Genomic DNA, 19,762 nt, shown 5'->3' on the forward strand with positions numbered 1-19,762 from the left:
AGCACCGAGGGCCACCGCCGCTGCCTCTGCCCGGCCGGGGCCCGCGGCCAGCGCCAGCGGCCGTCCTCAACCGCCCCGGGCCGCGAACACGACAGCTCTCCTTCTGCCCGAGGCAGCTTGGCTTTTAACTCCTTCCTTGTTCGCGGCAGCCGCTCCGGCACCCCACCGGCTGCCCCTTCGGGCGAGCGGGCAGCCGACATCGCCTTCCCCCAATGTGTCTGCGTGCATCCCCAGCCTCCGGCAGGTCCCCCCTTCAGCCCCAAGTTCTAAGTGACCCCGTCTTGGGGACTTTCCGTCCCGAGGAGCGCGGGGCTGGCAGCCTCACACGCAGCTTCTCCCCGCGCTCTCCCACCTGGCGCTGCCCCGCACCTTGCGTGAGGAGAGAGGCAGGAGGCAGGGCGAGGCGGCGGGCCCGGCCCGTTGCGCCGCCGAGGACCGGTCCCCCGCCGGGCAGGAGAGGGGAGGGGAGGAGGAGAGACGGCAGCCGCTGCCGCCGTAACCGCTCCCCATCCCGCCCGCTGGTGCCGCCCCCAGTATGGCGACACGGTAGAGGAGCGGCTGCGCCGGGGTGACCGCCCCCTCCCGCCTCCCTCAGCACAGGCACGGCGCGCCGCGGGCGAGCGAGCGGCCTCGGCGGCGCTGCTGCCGCCGTTGCCCCCCACAGGGCTGAGCGGCGGAGGATGGCGGCGGCGGGCACGGCGGCAGCGGCGGGCGCAGCGGCGGCGGCGGGGCCGAGCGGCCGCACGGCGGGAGCCAGCACCGTCCCGAGCAGCTCATGGTGGCGCCCCAGACCCGCGAGCAGCGGCCGCGCCGGGGCCGCCAGCTGAGCCGGATCCCGGCGCGCGGCTCGTCCCTCTCGACACCGACCCACAGAGCGACCCGTTCCCTTCTCCCGGCGCGCTCTCTACCCCTTCCCCGGCGCGACACGCGCCTCGGATCGCCCCCGCCGGCGCTGGACTCCCACCACTCCCGGGCGCCGCGGGGAAGGCGGCGGCGAAGGGCACCGGGCAGCGCCAGGTGGCGGCCGGACCATGGGCGCGAAGCAGAGCAGCCCCACCGCCGCCAATGGCCGCACCCGGGCGTACTCGGGCGGGGATTTACCTTCGTCCAGCAGCGGCGGCGGCGGCGCTAACGGGACCGGCGGGCGCTCGGCGGGCGCTGGCGGGCGGTACGCGCACCTGGTGGCGGCGCCTCATGGCGCTCCCGGCGGCGCGACGGCGGCAGGAGCGGCGGCGGCGGCGGGAGGTGCCGCGGCGTCGGCACCCCGGAGCAGGTCCTTAGGAGGGGCCACCGCCTCCGGAGCCCGGGCCGCGCAGTCCGCCTTCAACATCCCCCACAGCAGCGGCCCCTACGGCTCGCAGGACTCGGTCAACAGCACCCCGGAGGAGGGCGGCCGGGAGCGGCCCGCGGGGGGCGGCGGCGGCGGCTCCTCCGGCGGGCCCCGGCTGGTAATCGGCTCGCTGCCCGCTCACCTCTCGCCGCACCTGTTCGGAGGTAAGGGCCAGCCCGCCGAGCGGGCACGCCGGGAAGGGTTCGGCTGCCTCTCCCGCTGCTGCGGGGCTGAGGGCGCTGGTGGGGTGATGGAGTGTGGGGGTGGGCTTTCCCGGCTCCCGTCCCCGGGCGGGACGGGAGATGAATTCACCACTTCAGGGAGACCGGCGGAGGGAGCACCGTTTGGAGACGGGGTTTTCGGGCCGGCGTCTCCTATTGTTTGTAACTAGAGCTGTGAAGGGGGGAAGGTTAAAAATGGAGCGAACCCCGCGGCGGTGCGGTCGGGATGGTGGAGAGGAAGCGGAGCTTCTCCGGCCGGCGACTCTAGACTCTTAATAGCTGTAATCAGTGCCTGTGTAAATACTCTTGCCTACTACTTACATAATTAGAATTTAATTGGATTATATGTCTCTGCCGTTCAATCTAAAGTCGGACCAAACCCCTCTTTGGGTACTGACTAGCATGTGGCTGATGCTCGTTCCTCTTTCTGAGTTCTCGGGTTCCCGGTTCTGAAAGTCGGTTAAGAAAAACAGAAGTCATAGTTTCTTTGTTTATTTTCCCCTGAAGAGATGAGTAGAGCCGGAGAGCTGTCTGTGCCACTCAAGTACAGGCATGCATCACCAGTACCATCTAGTCTTGAGGAGGGCCGCTTGTGGTCTTTGAGACTGGAAAAACACTCAGTAAAACTCCGAATTAACCAAGAAGCTGAGTCCCTGTGAGAGGCATATTAAATGTCGAGCAAGTTGTTACAGTTCTGCCTTGGGTTTTTTTTCTGTCTCCTGCGATATTGAGATGAATAGGGTTGAATAGAGACTTGCATTTGCCTGCCCCTGTTCTTTACCTCAAAGTTAAAAATCTGCTTGTAAGTAAGTTGCCAGCTGCTTTCAAAGTTGGTGACTAGTTTCAAGACTGCTTATTCTAAAGGTCCTTGTTCGTGTAAGTCAAGTGTTAAGGTGGAAGGTGACTTTTAAAATACATTTGTTCTTTTGATATATATACACACATATTATAAGCTGTCTAAATCCTAATCAACTGCCTCAAAAGCTTTCTTTTGAGAAAGAGTAGGCTAATGTAACGTTTCTATGTTTCTCTATTCTACTTTGTGATTACTATTTGTAGCAGGCTGAGTTTTCTTCTTTTTTTTTTGTAATGCAACCTGGTTTTAGCCAAAGCAGAGCTCTCTTGAGTCCAACCCTCATAGGAACCTTATCACAATGAAGGAATACTTGCCCTTAAGAAAGAAAATGTACCTATTCTCATAGTACCAAGCCGCTCAGTAGGAGTGATTTGTTGGAAAGATGCTCGTTATACCATGGAAGATGCAGGCATTCCTTTTAGTGATAAGAGGATGCCCTGCCACTGCTGTGCAGTTTATGATAAGCACAGGGGAGTCTTTGAAATATGTAGCAGTTATTGCTCAAAGGTAAAACTTTTTTTTTTCTTCTTGCTTAAATGTTGCCTTGAATCTTGCCTTCCTGCCAGAAGGGGCTGGATTAAATCTAAATGCAATGATGGGGATCAATAACCTAGGAAACTGTTTATTTGGATGCTGGAAGGTCTCTTAAAAATAACTCTGGATTTGATCATACTTTTCTGTGGCACATAATCTATTAATTGCTCTACTACACCGTAGTTTGTCTTGCAAATCTCTGGAGCTGGCTGAAATCATGCAAAGCTCGTTGCTTTCCCTGCTGAGGAAAAATGCCAGAAGGGGTGCACTCTCTTCATCTGCTGACTAATATATAACTTATGACTAATGCCAAATGCTGGGAGTATGAGTAGCAAGTGTCAAAGGACACTGACTGTCTTTATGTGGTCACAAGATGGTCATGAATTGACTTTTTCTCTTCTAAAAATCTTAGTATTTCTTATTGGGATGAATAACAATTTATCATGAGACTTCTGTGAAGAAGGCCTCACTTGAAACATTGTTCTGTTTTTGCAATTTAAGTATTCTGTGATATCAGTGGTACATTATATGACATCACATTGTATGTCAGAATCCTTATTTAGTTGCACCTCTGTGTTTTCTTGATTCCATGTAATCAATAGATGCTTGGAATGAATAGCTTCACTAGAGGTCACGCATTAGTATCATCAGTGAAATCATCATGATTTTTCACATCGTGGTGAAAAATAACTTGAAGCGTTGTTTTTGTCCTGATGGCAACTAGCTCAAGCTTGTCTAGGTGTGGTATCTAGCATTTATCTTGTGTATCATAAGCATGTTTGAAGTCCCCTCCCTTGTTTTGTAACTTGCAAATTACCTGAATTATTTCTTTTTATCTTGAAACTGCTGAAATTAATTTTGAGGATCAGCAATAGCAGCTCTATGAAAATTAAAATGGGAAGAACAAGAATAACTTCCATAAGTTGAACTGAATCTCCAGCTGTTTATGTTTGTAGGCACATTGCTTGGCTTTGTCAATCAGTGATGCGTGGGCATTGCGTTTGTTAAATTACTGTAATTAATTTGCCATTAGTGAATTACGCTCTATTGTCACTTTTACTGAGCAGCTTTGCATGCTGAAGTAATGTATAAATATTAACTCTCTAATGTAACATACTTAAATCCATACTATACTTGTTTATCTGTGCCACTTGAATGAGAATATTAAAAGTGTTGTTATTGTATGATAATGTATCGGAAAGTATGATCAACTTTTCCTGACTCTGAGGGTTTGGTGTTCCTGTCTGACCTCAGGCTAGTGCACTTTTAGGACTCAAGTGTAGCAGAGTAAATACTCCTATATAACTTCATGTCTCAAGGAGAGTTCAGTTCACAGAATATTTGGGGCCTTGGTCTCTCAAAAAAGAAATATCTATGTGTGTAACTTTGTGCCATGAGCACACCTGGAGTATGATTACAGAGTTAAGCGGAGCTATACCCAAATTCCGTAAGATCTTACGGCGCTCCCAGATGCAGAGGCCAAAATTATGTGTGACGTTGAAGCGCTTTCTTGCAACACAGTGTCAAGCTTCAGCTACCTTTATGGTGATAACACTGTTACCGGGAATTTTGACCGGTAGTTTCCCACTCTGTTCTGGGACTTCCCCTCTCTCCCAGCCCCAAAGTAAATATTCTGTTAACAAGAGAATGTAGAAGAGTTGGCCCTGAGATCCACAGTTAGCTTTTCCACCTTATTTTAAGACAGTCCTGCCTAGACTGTCATCGCTGCAGTAAAGCTACTGTGGTAGTTACAATATAGCTTGTTTTTGTCAGTTACAGCAATTGGTTCAGCTAGAAATGGACAGTTTTTCAGAATTTTCTTTGCTTTGATTAACTGCTGATGTGTTACTTCCTTCACTTAAAGCTGACAGCTCCTCAGAACCCACTTTATGATTTCTGGGTGGTTACAGCAGGCAGAATTCTTGGTGAAAACACCTGGTGTAAGTATCCTTCTGGTATTAAAATCTGAATCTCTTCTACAGAATGTTGTTACAAGAAAAAAATAAAGCCTTTAAATATTTTTTGTCTTTAAAAGTCTCTTAGAGAAGAATATGTAAAAATTCATCTGAAGGTAGCAGGAACATTACAGTTGGTAGAGCAGAGACTGCACAAGTATACAAAATCTCAGATTATTTTATATCTGGTCATGTACAGTTTTATATAGTGTAATAATACATACACCACAAAGTTGTATATAACTATTTAAGGTTTTAAAATATATAGTTTTGTCAGATACAACTATTGACAGCTTTCAGGCCTATGTCAAGACTTGGAGTAACAACTCGGAGATTAAGTTCCATCTGTTCAGTAGAAGGAAGTTCTTCTCAAGGCAAATAATTATCAGGCTTATTTCTGAAGTACTTTACAGCATAAGATTTATCTCCAGCTACTGAATGTATGTAACACAGTATGGGTAGAACCTTATTAGGTATGTTATAACAACATTTTTTTGGTAATAATAGCTGGTAGAAGTAATGAGTGAATTCTTCATTGTATAGAAGAAAGTTCATGAAAGCCTCCGGTTATAACCTGAATTACCTGTTGGACTGTGGGAAGCAGATATTTTCTGAGACTTCACATAATTCTTCTACTGATAAATGGTTTAGATGTCTCAGAAAGCTGTATCTTGTTTTGTTTTCCATCTGATCTGTTAGTCATATGGTACCTTTGAATATGTTCTTGATGTTCTTTTAATCTTCCTCACACCTTTTTTTGGGGGATGTGACTATCTTACTTCATCGCTCTTCTCACACAAGCAGTATTGCTTTTAGAAATTGTGAAACTCTTCAACACTTCCGACTTCAATGCTGCTCCTATTTTGCCAGCTGAAGTTGTAGCTATCAAGTCTTTGCCCCTGGCTTGGGAGAAGTGCTGGGAAGCATGCTTTGCAGCCAGACTGTTGGGATATTTTGCACATGTGAATCATGTTAGAAGCAGTGAAATTTAGTATTGCGATTTCAGCCTGTATGCTTTGGTACTGCTTGTCATACCTTCTCTTCCTGGCAGTCGGAAATTGGTTTCGATGTTTAAAGAACACCAGTGAATCTTTGAGAAAACATATATTTCTCTAAATTACTTCCTAACCATTTGGAATGAGGAAAGAGTGTAAGAATTTAGTCTAATAAAAGCCAGAACTTTTCCACAAAAATTCTGCCCTTTTTTTTTTTTTGACATATAGTAACACCTCTATTTTCTGTTGTGAACACAGAAAAAATCCTCTGTGCATTTTCAGATGGATTTGCAGTTGCGGTTCATAGGTCTTACAAGGTGCAGAACAGTGAAAATTAAGAGACTGTCTCTGCTTTGATGTTTTGATTTGTTTCTGTTCACTTGGCTGCATCAGTGAAACACAATCATATCCATGTTTGCCCACTGTGTAAAAATGAGAGCAGTAACAATGAGAGGCTGGTTGAAGTCTGCTGATTGTAGAAGAAGGTTAAAACAGAGACCAGTGTGAAAGCTGAGACAAATGCAAACATGTCTGTACGCATACACAAAACTTCACAACAACCACAGATTGGGGGTTAGATACAAGAGCGCCTCATTTTCTCTTCAGTTATACCAATGAGTTGACTCTAAAATGAGATAGAAGAGTCACCTTTGCAGTCTGTGAAGATATGGGAGGTTTTGGAAATGTGTTAGCGTTCCAGTGACCAAAATGCAGATTGAAAAATCCATTGTGCTAGGAAAGCAGTCTGAGGATAAGTCTATTGATAGGGAGTTTCAGAAGAGTTATTCTGACAGATGAGTCTGAGGAATCTGATCCCTTTTCAGAGTCTCACTGTTTCTATGTTTAGTGGACTCTTGTGTTGTTCCTGCATGCACACAGTGGGCAGCATACAGGTCCTGGTTGACTGCAGAGATGTAAACTCTCCTAAGGAAGGGTCAGGAAAAAGTAGCAGAAAGTCCAGCCCTTCTCTACTTCAGTCAAGAAAGTCAAGCTTTTGGTCTCTTAAGTGCTGGGAAAAATGAGCTAGAAGAACTGATTGGATCTTCTGGTAGTGCTAGTGGAGCCTCTGGGAATCCTGTTTTGATTCCTTCAGCTGGAGACTAGTCTCTGAGCATGAGAGGCTTGGAGCACTGGAGTAAAGACTGAGGGAGATAATAGAGGATCTTTGAAGGACTTTTTCTTCTTCTCCTGGATGGTAAACAAAAGGGGTTATGAGAAGCCAAATAAAAATGGCAGCACTGCATTTAGGGGAGAAATGTAAATAGTCAGTGGTCTGAAGAAAAGGAAACAGCCTAATTGTAATGGCATATATAAATATTTCTTTTGGCCATCAAGAGGGCGATAATACCTGATTGAGCCTTTGCAGTGCCAGTTCAAACAAAGGCCTTCCTCTTTGATGTCTTCTGAATACCTACCCAACTCTGATATCCTGAGAGTGTTCCTCTCCTCATATTCTCTCACATAATTGCAGACTAGTCTCCAAAAAGCTCCCAAGTAATTTCTTTGTCTTACAAAAAAAGCCTTTTGTCACTGGTAGAAAATCAAAACTATTTTTAAAACTCGTTGCCTACCCATCTGTTTGGGTAAGTTCTCATCTCCTGTTCCTGCCAGCAGCTCATGGAAAACTTCATCATGTAAATGTTCTTGATTTGCTGACTTTACCTTGCATGAAACTTGTAGCTTTTGAATAATGTTCTGAAGATTGTTGTGTAGGTTTTCCCTGCTATTTGCAGATGCATGAACTAAATTTATATTGTTTTTGAGATTTCCTGCAGTGTGTCTACTGCTCATTAATGATTTCGTTTCAGGAGAGACCTATGGCTGTTTCTAAAGATTGTGCTCATTCACTGTGGCAATGGAACATGTTGTTCTTGCAGATGTTTAACACATAAAAAGAAACACTGAGAAACGTTTGAGTGCTCTGAGTTTCTATTTTAGAATATCTTTAAAGACATACATCTTATCAGTCAAAGACCCCCAATTTGTATAAACCCACAATTACCTGAGCAAAACTAGAACAATGCTTCTTAAGCATCCAGGAAATTGTTTTTACTGTTTCTACTCTCTGGTTAGATATTTCCTAGATAAGTGTTGATGTTCCCAAGGCTACTTTTCCGTGGTAAATGATCATTGTGACTTCAATAAGGGATCCCAGAGCTTTTTGACATCTGTTGTTTGATGGGCTTAAAATTCCCAATGCTTGCAAAAATGGGAGTGTAAGCCATAGAAAGAATAAGGCCAGTTCTCACTTCCACTCAGGACATGCTTCTGTTTTCTGTATAGTATTGACCCAGAGAGGCTGGGGAAACATGCAGGAAAATCTCATAGGGCTTGGGATGTCTGACTGCCTGTCAAACGGAATATGAAGTGTGTGGGATTGGACTCTATTACTCTTAGTTGTCTTGAAGAACTAACCTGCCTGGGTGTTTTTTTGCTTCCTTGTCTACTCCGTCTACAGATCAGACCACCACAGTCTGTGAATAGTCCCCAAAGGTTGGGTGTGCTGCATACCACTGTGGATATTTTTAGTAGATTCTGTTTGCTGACTGACTTAGTGTGCTATAAATACAGAGTTCTCATCTGGCATGCACTTTGCATGTCTTCTAGTAACTTAATTATAAATTCACCTAAGAATAATGGTAAGAAAAAAAAATGAGCTGTTAGAATTTATTTGGCTTTTCATATGAAGTGTCATTTATATAATGTAGCTATTTAGCAACATTTTAACTGTAAATGGGTTTTAAAACTAGTGGTGTTTCAAAACAATTCCTGGTTGGGCCCCTATAATTAGTCCCTATGTCAGACTGATTTATACTGCAATTTCATAACAGTTTTTAAAATTGAAGGTGGGGTTTTTAGATGTGAGAGATTAGTTGAGCATCTGGAGTAGTATCAATACCAGTAAATTACATTCTTTATGTCAGTACGAGCATGTTGCCTGAACATGCATAAAGACTATTCTGTGAGAAAAATATGAACCTTTAATTATGATTCTCCTGGAAATTTGTTTCATAAAGTACAGATGTATATACATCCGCTTGAGTTGAACTATGGTTAAGGCACCACATTTTTTTAATTATTAGGACTCAGTGCAAAAAGGGGAGGTGCCCATGTGTTATTAAAATACAGATGCATCCCTTTTAGTACTGAATTTGACACAAAATTGGAGGATGAGTTCTTGCTGAATTGTGCCGAGTGTAACCTAAATGCTAAAATAAAAGCTGTCGTAGTGTACACTAACATGATGTGACCTTCATGAAAATGATTTAAAACTGTTGAAGTTTTTCAAATGCAGCGAAAGAAAGGTCTGCTGAGAAGTGCTTCCTGCAGGTTGCCTGAGCACACAATAGTTTGTGAATCTTAAAAAAAAAATAATGAAATTTGGACCAATCTGGTGATAGTCTTTCAGAAAACTTACAAAATAAACTATGTCCCTGCCAGACATCCTAGATAGTTCCCTGAAAATCATGTTACTTTTGAATCCCAACTTCCTGAAGGTATTGTCTTGTAGACTCTGAGGCCTCATCTAGAGTCCTGTGTCCAGTTCTGGACTCCTCAGCTCAAGAGGGACAGAGAGCTTCTGGAGAGAGTCCAGCACAGGGACACCAAGGTGATCAGGGGACTGGAGCATCTCTCATACGAGGAAAGGCTGCGGGAACTGGGGCTGTTTAGTCTGGAGGAGACTGAGGGGAGATCTTATGAACATTTACAAATATCTAAATGGTGGGTATCAGGAGGTTGGGACATCCCTTTTTTCTATAGTAGTTAGTAACAGGACAAGGGGTAATGGGATGAAGCTGGAACACAAAAAGTTCCACTTAAACATAAGAAAAAACTATTCCACTGTGAGAGTGAGGGAGCCCTGGCACAGGCTGCCCAGAGGGTTTGTGGAGGCTCCTTCCTTGGAGGGCTTCAAGACCCACCTGAACATGTTCCCATGCGACCTGATCTAGGTTGACCTGCTTCTGCAGGGGATTGGACTAGATTATCTCTAAAGGTCCCTTCCAACCCCTGCCATTCTATGATTCTATGATTGTCACTCCTCCTTGATTCTTGAGCACGAGCACAGATTGAGGTTCCAATATGGGGAAGGTCTTTCCTGTCTTGAGAAAATGTTGATAACAATAAAGCACCAAATAAAGCAGAGCATCATTGCTTAAGCAAATTTCAGAGACATAATTATGGATGATATCCAGAATATAAAGAACAATTGTAAAATGCAGTTCCCTTAACATCATTTAACTGCTTTGACCACAAGGCTGTCCTCTTTCAAGAGGCATAGTCCTCTTACTATTGAAGTAGATTAAGGCAAGGATGACTGAGATAGCTTAAGATGCCAGATTTGAGGATTTGCTGTGCATTTTATTGGGTGTTTTGCTTTGGGAAAAACGAGCTTAAAATCCACATCCCTGCATTCTGAATATGAGCAGGCATGTTATACATGTGCAGCAGATGACTCGTGGCTCCTGTAGTCTTTTAAACTGGAAAAGCATGACTCCTGTTCAGAGATGATTTTGTTGAAGAGGTCCTGAAAGAGTATTTCTGAGTTCAGATGTGAAGTGCCCAAATACAGGATTACCTATGCAACTTTTCTCTAGAATTTTTATTTTTTTTACTGTTGTGATTTTGCAACTTTGTCAGTTAGGGTTGATTTGAGTATTTTGATTTGTTTTTTTCTGCCATATTCATGTCAGCATAGTTGCTAGTCATGGTCAGATCAGTGTGGATAGATGTGTTTTATTTCTGTATTTGGAGTACTACTAAATATATGACAAGTAGAAGATTTGTCCGAGTTCAAAACAAAAGAGACCTCACTTTTTGTTAAAGCTCTGTCAAACTATTAATGAGTTACAATTCCAGAAATAATAAAATGTAATTGTAAAACTACTTCTGTGTCTTTCAAGTGCTATGTAAAGAAATTAAATACCTGTTCCAGCTGTGCAATAGAGCCATAAGGGTATTGCTGGCTGAAGAGAAATGATTACTAGAACAGCACGTGAATGAAAACAGTATGAAGTTCTCATATGTTAAAAGGGCTCCATGCTTGCAAAGAAACGTAGTTTGAATATCTAGTTCAGCTCTCCTAACACTTGGCTACTAGATGACTAATATTTAGACACTAGATGACAAGTGTACAGGTATTGCCTCTCTTCTTAAGGACTGAACTGTATTACTTTTCAGTTAGCTTTCGTTGTATGCTTGCTGCAGCTCAGCCTTGGATTGTTTTAAATATGAATGTCTCATATGCACCAATTTTTGTGTTTTGTAAATGATAACATTTTCAAGGATAGGTGATGCTGGGCTTCTTTGTAACCATGGATGTGAAAAACCACTTTAAAGTGCTTTTGAAGTAAAATACAATACTTGAAATAGCTTCCAGTTTGGAGGGAATACAGGTTCCATCGCTACTATGTGCTAAAATAAACATTGATTTTTCACAGTTCATAAGACCAAGATCCAGTGATAGCATACAGTGAGGGAGTGGAGGAAATGTTCCTTGCAAATGTTGAGACTAGTTCTGCTGCAAAGAAATAAGATGGCTAATGCAAATAATGTGTTACATGTTGCGCAAGCTCGGGCAATGACGTGTTCAGCCCAGGTTATTCTCCTTTATGTCTCCACTGTGCCTCTTGAGTTGTAAAGTGCACAGTTGTTCAGCTGATAAGTCAAAAGGAAATGATGATTTAGAGCTGGAGGGCAAGAGTTCTTTCTAAGTGGACTGGGTGAGTATATATGAATTCCATCTGCAGGCGTGCATGCAACCAACCTTTTAAATGTATTTAATGGTTGTACATTTTACTGTCAATCTTCATTCAGCAGAAAAGTTCAAAAGAGTTTTAAGCTTGGATTGTGTAATTTCTGACGCTAAACAGTTTAATATGTTGGCGAAATTTAATTTGTGAAAGGTGGGGTAGAATTAAGCTTCAGATAAGGCAAGTTTATAATGTCATGGAACCTGAGATAACGGAGTGGTTGTCAAAAGTATTCAAGTTTTTAATTTCTAGCCAATATTGATTCTTTTTCAGGGATTGGCTAGTTGTAATCTTTGATCAGGGTTATTTTGACCACTGGCTATTATTTTTTTTTAAACTTGTTAAATATTTGATTTTTTTAAAAAAAGTTTTTTATTATTGACAGAGCAAAAAAAAATTCCAGGACATCTACTGCATTCTTTGCTTTTAGTAATGCTAGAAAAATCAAAAGGAATTAATTTCTGTGGTTTTTTTTAACTCCTGGGGGGAAAAAAAAAATCTGCTCTGAGCAGTTATTATCAATGCTAAGTATAACTTGCCCAATATTTGTTGTAACAGACATGGCAGTCTTCCTCTGCAAAATACCTGCTTATATATGACTTGCCTGATTTTTAATAGTGGGGTAATGATGCCTACCATGATTTTAGCTCAATTTTAATTTACAAAATCTGTGTGACAGTATTTTCATCAGCATTTTATCCTGGTATTTTACTGATAAACATATACTTAGCAGAAAAGCTGAAACTAGCCAAAAGCATCCAAAAAATGACGTGAATCCTTGTTGAAGTGCACTGGATTCTTGTATTTTGGTATCCACAGGTTATTGCTTCTATCTCTGATGTTCCACTCATTGTTCATTAGTTAACTAATGAAAATGGCATGTGTAGAGTGTAGTGTGGTATCGAATTAGAGTGTAGCATGATGCTGAATGTTGTTGGGTTTTTGAGTCTGAAAGGCTATGCTATTGGTTTGGTGGTGTTTGGATTGCTAACTGTGCTGAGAAACAGGGTGCTGGGCTACTGTAGCAATGTTGCCTTTTAATAATAGAAATTACTCTAGCTACAGCTCTGATATAATGAGCTGAGTGGGAGACCTCAGGTATGCTGCTCTAAATGAGATGATAACAATTTGACCTTATTCTGATTTTCTCCTTGCTTTGGTCAACAAATACCTTAGCTTGAGGGTTAGGTATGCAAAAGTGATGCACGATTTGTGAACATGAGGAAGCTTAAATGCTTGCAAGTAGTCAGACATCTCTACTTTTATCTGTATTGTTTGTAAAATGTTGTGCATTTTACAAAGAGCTGCAAAATGCTAATGATGAGATGTACCTCTGGGGACTCTTCTATTTCTTCCTTTTCCCATCATGGATTTGGACTATTTCTGGGCTGTTTTAACAGCTAAGTCCTATGGCAGCCTATTCTTAATTGTAATACTGTTAGCTGTAGCGTCACGCATTCTTTGAAATATGTTAACAACTAAACGTTTGTATTCAGTATGCATTTGGCCTAACACTGCCCACAAAGAGGCAGAATTAAAATGAGTGAAAAACATAAGCACTCCAGGAAATGTTAACCTTAAAGGAAATCCTCTGAAAAGGTTGACAAATTTGTAAGCAAGAGTGAGGAGGGAGAAAATTCTATTTGGAATGGTGTCGTTTGTAATGTTACTCTTCAGGAATTAGATGTGGAGATAGATGGGCCAATACTGTTGTTTTCCAGTCTCGTAAACTGTGATCCTGTGATACACTAAAGCTATGTGTGTAGAGTTTGAGAGTTTCTTTCCTCTGCCCTCTTGCTGTCTTTTGTCTGGATAAGTCATCTTACGCACTACACCTACATTAGTAACAGAAAGGCTATTAGAAACAAAATCAAATCTGCAAAAATACTAATTTGGCTGGATCTTTAAAATGTTCTGGCTTTAAAAAAGAAATCAGTATATTAGTTTAGGACTTTTTTCTTTTTTTTTTTTCCTAGAAAGACATACTTTTGAGTGTTATATTTAATTTGAATTTTAACAGTTACCTTAGATGTAACTATTGGTAAATAAAACTGGAGTGTTAAGGGAGGAGTAATGCTAAACAAAAACATGTAGAAATAGGTAATTAGTTCCATATAAAAAAAGATGCCACTTTGATTATTTTTTTTATTTTACACTATATTTTTAGGTATTTTCTTGTCCTCAGTTTTTCTAACTTGCATTTTCCCAAACTTGAGAATTGCAATATAATTTTTTCTTTTCGTCAGCAGTACTTTGAAGCACACTTAACACAAGTTAAAACTAACTTTAAAGCCTGAAACTTAAGTGTCATCGTGTTAAATTCTAATCCTGTCAGGTTTTGCTTTATGCCTTACAGATTTGTAAGTTTACAACATTGCATGCTTGTGATTGTATTTCAGACATGTGACATTTCATATTAAAATAGAGAAAGATGAAAAGTTTCAAGTCAGCACCCTGTTTTTCTTGCATTTTTCCTACTGTAGTTTCTCTGTGACATACTTAGCCCTGTGCTCCTTCAGGCAGTGATGATAAATGTGCTTGGCACAATGTTTTTAAGTGATTGGTACAGCTAAAACACTGTGAGGGCAGTTTTTACTCAAGTCAGTGAATTGTGCATGGGCAGAACTTTTGGTATACTCAGAAATCTGCCTTGAAAAGTGTAATCCCAGCTGTCAAGATATGTGGTATGTGACTGACAAGGATTCCTTCCTTTGCTGAAGGAAAGGAGCTCTTTCTGTAACCTTAGTATTCTCATCTTTATGTTGTTAGATTTATAGCCCTCTGCAGGAACTCCTGAACTGCAAACTAATCTTAATAGTGCTTTCCTAACTCTGAAAGTCGGTGCATAGTATAACTACTGAATCCAATAACGGAGGTTTAGGAATAGCACCACAAGTATTTGTCCATAGAGGGGTAAGTATAGAGGAGAGAGACTTTATCAGCTGTTACAGTCAGTGATTGTTGTATACCATACTTAGGCATTGCATTTTTGTTTCTTGCATGCTGTGTTGGAAAACAACAGGCCTTGCTCTTGATGTTTTAAATTAATTTTCATGTCTATTTTTAGGTTAGTAGGCATAAAAAGTCTTTTTTCAAAAAAAAAAAAAACCCCACCTTTACACAGATTTAATTCTAATGAGTGGTGTGTGGGTGAAAGTCCCTTTGCTGATGATCATAGCACCTGAAGAGACCTTGAGGTTAACAGTTCCTTCCCAGCACTGGAATAAAATCAACTGGGTGTAGCCCATTCCAAGCAGGTGATGTTTATCTATTATTTCTTAATTTCTTAGTGGAAAACCATCCATTTCCTTAAGTATTTTATTTTCACAACTAATTTTACCATTGGAAAACTTCCTAATAAGAAAATTACTATTTCACAACTGATTCCCAATTTTGAATGCAGAAATGTGCAACTGATGCATTTTTATTAATGAGTAGTTTGTTGTTACGAATGTGAAGGACTCTGTTTTTTCAATTGTACTTGACTTCTTCTAGCTGTTAGATCCTATTTCAACAATGTATATAGCCTTTAAGTGTAACAGAAGTTATGTTTATTGCACTGTTAGTTTAGTATCTCTCAATTTTTATATCTTCTTACTTTGAATTATACTTGTGGAAAGCTCTAATTTGCTAACTTGTATGATAAAAAAGGACCAGTGTGGTAATGAAGCAGACAACATTTAATAATAAAGTAACCATTCTTAAACTTAAGTTGCTTTTTCTGTTGGTGACTGTCAGCCTAGCTAGGTTCAGGGGAATAGACTGATGAGAGAATTAATTAATGCCAGACTTAGGTAGATAGTTATCTGGTATGACTGTTTGTGTTAGGTAGTAAACTTGAAGCTACTTCTTCCTGTAGAAACAAGACAGCCAGGTGTAGTTATTCTTTATAGCTCAGAGCATCTGATAGGGCTGTGAAAAACATAACATAATTGTACATGCAGAAGTACAATTGTGACGATATATACACATTTAACACTAGTACTGTACAGATAGAAGGGAATTTCAGGGTTTTTTTTTGCATTTTTGTATATCTCATCATCCTTTACACAAACTGGCAATAGTATCTTTGTGTCTTTAAGCCATGAATCTCGCCTAGAGACTAGAAGTAAAAACCATTGAAAAGGGCTTGATCCTGGCCTGTTCTCAGAAGACAGGCCTTGTGTTAATCTATCTTATTTCCTTGGTTGTGCTATTTGTCCAACTGCACTTAATAGCAGGATTAATAAAAGATGCATAATCAAGGGTAAATTGTTCAGGGTTTAATACACGCTCTGTAGAAGCCCAAAAGAGGAAAAACCCCAACCCACCCAGGTGAGCCCCTGCCAGGCCAGAGGCCTGTTCAGCACCCGCGCCCTGGACAGCTCAAGTGAAGCCTCTTCCAGGAGGCTGCTCCCTCCAGGTGCTCCTGCTCCGAGCTGATGCGCCCTGGCTTTGGCCGGGAGAGAAGACAAGGTGCCTTGCAAGAACAGTGCTGGCCCAAAGCTTTCTGTATGGGCTACTGATTTGTATTTAAAAGACTAAGAGTTTGTGATAGACTCTCATTTTCCCCTGTGGCACATAAAGCAGCTTTGACATCCTTGACAGTAGATCAGATAGCCTTCCCCTGGAAGGCTTTTTGTAACTCTTTCTAAGTCTGACTTACATGTCTACAGTTCCTGTGTATTTTTCTTTGTTTTAATTTTATTTGGTTTTCAGAAGTTCGGTCTTGATCTGTTTGTTCACTTTTATGGTAGAAAATAGATTTCTTGTCACAGTTTTCCCAAACATTGGTAAGCAAACTTCCTTATTCTTAGTTTCATCTCTGTTTGTTTTTCACGTGGTTTAAGGACTTCTGGAACTAGTTCTCATTTTCTGCTAAAAGTTTTGTTAGCCTTGTAGTTTCTAACTGGACTTCCCTGCTCGGTTTCTTCCAGTAAGTGGAAGTAGAAAAAGAAAAAGCAGATTATACAGATCCTTTCTGTTATTACACTGCTCAATTTTCTTTGACACTATGTGACCCCACTTTTTTTAAAATTAGGTGATTAAAATATTTGACCATAAATGTTTAAAATCCTGGAAAAATATCTGATATGTTTTAAATTAGTATTAGAAAGATGCCTTCAGCAGTAGGAGGCTCACTGAAAGATTAACCTTTTGAAATAACATTAGTTTTTCTTGACAAGAGGTTAAAATCTAGAAAGTGGTATTTTTATATACAAAATATTTACTTTTGAAGAGGGATAGTTTGGAATCCTATAATATTGAGGTAACAAGATAGGATCGGTCTTCGCTGTGGATGAAACAGAACAAAACATGTAAATATTTAATTTCTTTTAATGACTTTCAAAGCCAAGATGGAAAACACAGTAAAAAAAACAGGGTTTGTAAGTACTTCAGTGACCTTTTTCCTCTCTTTTTATGACCCTGCTGCAGAGAGCTATTTGGTTTGAATGTTTTCTTCCCTATTGTTATGTGCAGTTTATTTAAGATAGTATGTGCTTTTTTTCCTACTTACTGTTATATTTTTACAAATGACTTGCTGGATTTTCCTTGGGGTAGGAATCCTAAGTAAATATTATTTCCTTTTTATGCTGAAGACCTTTTGGTATATTACCATACTGTTATGTTAGCTTCTGTAAGAACATCAGCATCTTTATTCAGTTTGCTGCTAAAGAAATAGAAAAGGAAGCCACATGCATTTCTTACATTCCCTTCCTACGGGAAGAAATAAAGTGAATTTTGAGGAGGAAAAGAAACTGATTTTCTTATTTGATTTATTGGAGTACATGCATTTAAACTGCTACATGAAAAATAGGAATACCATAATTAAACAGAATTAATATTAGAGATTCCCCAATGTCCTGGAAAAGCTGTGTTTCCAAATCAGTTGTCCCTAACTTACAAGTAACTTTGCTTTGTTTAGATTGGACCTCTGCCATGTATCTGGGAACTGTGGCAAGCTGTTGGATAACTTCCAGGATTGAGTTCCACTTTTCAATAATATTATTTTGTTGTCCCCTTAAACTTGCTTCATTAGAGAGATGGTGTATAACAGGATTTTATTTAGAAGTTTTGAAGGCTTTTACTGAAGTCACATTCCAGAAGTATCCTGATTTCTTAGGTTTGATATAAGAACGATTTATTCTCTGAGTAGTTACAGAAACATACAGAGATTGGATAGTGAATGAAACGCTATTCATTTTTGCTTTGTTGGGGCTAGAATCCACCTTGTACATTAGTATTAAATAAATTTAGAACCCACGTTAACAGATTAGCCAGTGCAAGACAAAAGCTACTAGTTTTATAAGAGGTGACTGGGTTTTTTTTGCCTTGCATCACTTTCAATTACTTTCTGTAAAGCTATCACCGAGGGAATAGGAATGGATAAAGAAAACAGATGTTTGTCTATTTTTTAAAAAAACACTTTGTAGCTGTCCATAGTAATAAATTTGAGATCAGAATTTTTGTCTAAATTGGTTTTAAAGGCTCAGATCTGGGCACACACATTCTTGCCAGAATATTAATAGATTAGAAGACTATATTGTCCTTGTAGTACTTTGAATTTATTCCAGAAGGCTTGGTGGTTCATTTTGCTGGATGGCACTACCCTCAACTTAGTGAGATAACAGGCTAGGTCAAGAACTATAACATACTGCAGGATTTATAATAGCACCAGTGTTGTAGGTTGAGTAACACGCTGAATTGACATAAATACATCTAAAAGATTTATGTTGTTTTAAGAGCCTAAATGAGCTTTTTTTTTTCCTCCCCTTGAAGCTGTCATTGTGTGAATCTAGATTAAAACCTATTCTAAAGATTAATCTGTCTCAAGATTTAGTGAACTTCTGTGATGTTTCTTGTGGGTAGAAACATGATGAGAGAGTGTTTAGTTGTTTTTTTCTCCTTTTGGACCTGCTTCTTGATAGTTTTGATACAGTTTTAGCTAAGGGCTGCTTCAAAATTTAAAGCTATCCTACCACATCCTCTGGAAAGTACCAGACAGCCAGCATGTCAGGCTAAAGCCTTCTGTTAGCAGAATAAGTTCAGCATTCACTTGTTTTTCAACCTAGAGTTAGAGGATCTTGTGACAGCTGTTGGTCTTCCCTAGTGTGCCTACTGGCATGCAGAGATGTCTTCCAAATCAGAAACTGCTGTTGTAGGTTATAGGATTAATAGAATGCTACAATGTCTACACAGTACTGGAAAGCCAAGACATAAGTTTTGATGTTTAAATGGTGTTCTCACTGCACAAAGCCAGGAATTGTATTGAGTATTGCTTTTTCTCAAAGAAAAAAACCAATAAAAGTAGGTTTCTCTTACTGGCATACCTCCCAGTTTACTGATTTCTGATGTGATACAACTACTGTAATGGACAAGTATGGAAAGAACTCGGCTAGAGAAAGGAAAAGTGTACTTTTGTGATGATGGACAGAAATGTCAGACTTGTTTTGGGAGCTTTTATTAGATGTTCCTGAAAATGGTAGTTACAGGCAAACACAAAGCCTGGAGACAAAGGCTGTGACTGTTTCTCAGTAGTCTTTAATATACAGATAGAGTTTACCATCAAAAAACTGGAACAAGTCTGTCTATTCACCAGGGCTGACAATGTATGCCTGGCTTAATCTCACTAATTTATTGGTGGCCATACTGTGAAATTTGTCACAATTGACATTACTACGCTTACCTGTGTGCAATGGACTTGCCTCCTGAGGGCTTCTCCTACAGTGAAAGGAGTGGATTTAAGCTGGTGTTCATGTGGGAAACAGCTACCTTGGCCTCTTTTAAAATCCAGAATAAGAAAGCCTTCTAGAAAACTATTAAGAGTGTGACATAATTACCTTTCAAGAGTGTCATGGAGATTTTTATTTTGTAAGACATCAAAAGTACATCTGCTGTTTACTGAAACAAGTCTTTTTGAGGAGGAGATCTAATTTGAAACAGAAAAATGTCTATAGATGATGTTTATTCTTAAAACCTGGTCTGTGAAAAGTAACACTGTTACAATTCAATACCCAAATATTTAGCAGTATAAAATCTTTCTTGGTTGGAGAATGATTTGTTTAACAGAAAGTGCTGTTTGAGAGCTATTGTATGGGAAATTTTTGGCAAGTTGTGGGTTTTTGGTTCTGGCTGGTT

At 40.7% G+C, this 19,762-nt stretch overlaps 1 protein-coding gene across 1 annotated transcript in view; it reads left to right on the forward strand.

The window, feature by feature from the left end:
- Positions 1-628: 628 nt before the first annotated feature.
- ZNRF2 (zinc and ring finger 2) overlaps positions 629-19,762 on the forward strand; it is a 58,316-nt gene continuing 39,182 nt past the window's right edge. Inside the window, exon 1 of the mRNA XM_061996694.1 lies at positions 629-1,494. Coding sequence (XP_061852678.1) covers positions 1,032-1,494 — 463 coding nt within the window. The 5' untranslated portion in view covers positions 629-1,031. The remainder of the gene's footprint in view (positions 1,495-19,762) is intronic.

The sequence above is a fragment of the Colius striatus genome, chromosome 5, assembly GCF_028858725.1.
Source record: "Colius striatus isolate bColStr4 chromosome 5, bColStr4.1.hap1, whole genome shotgun sequence".
Classification (NCBI taxonomy): Eukaryota; Metazoa; Chordata; class Aves; order Coliiformes; family Coliidae; genus Colius; species Colius striatus.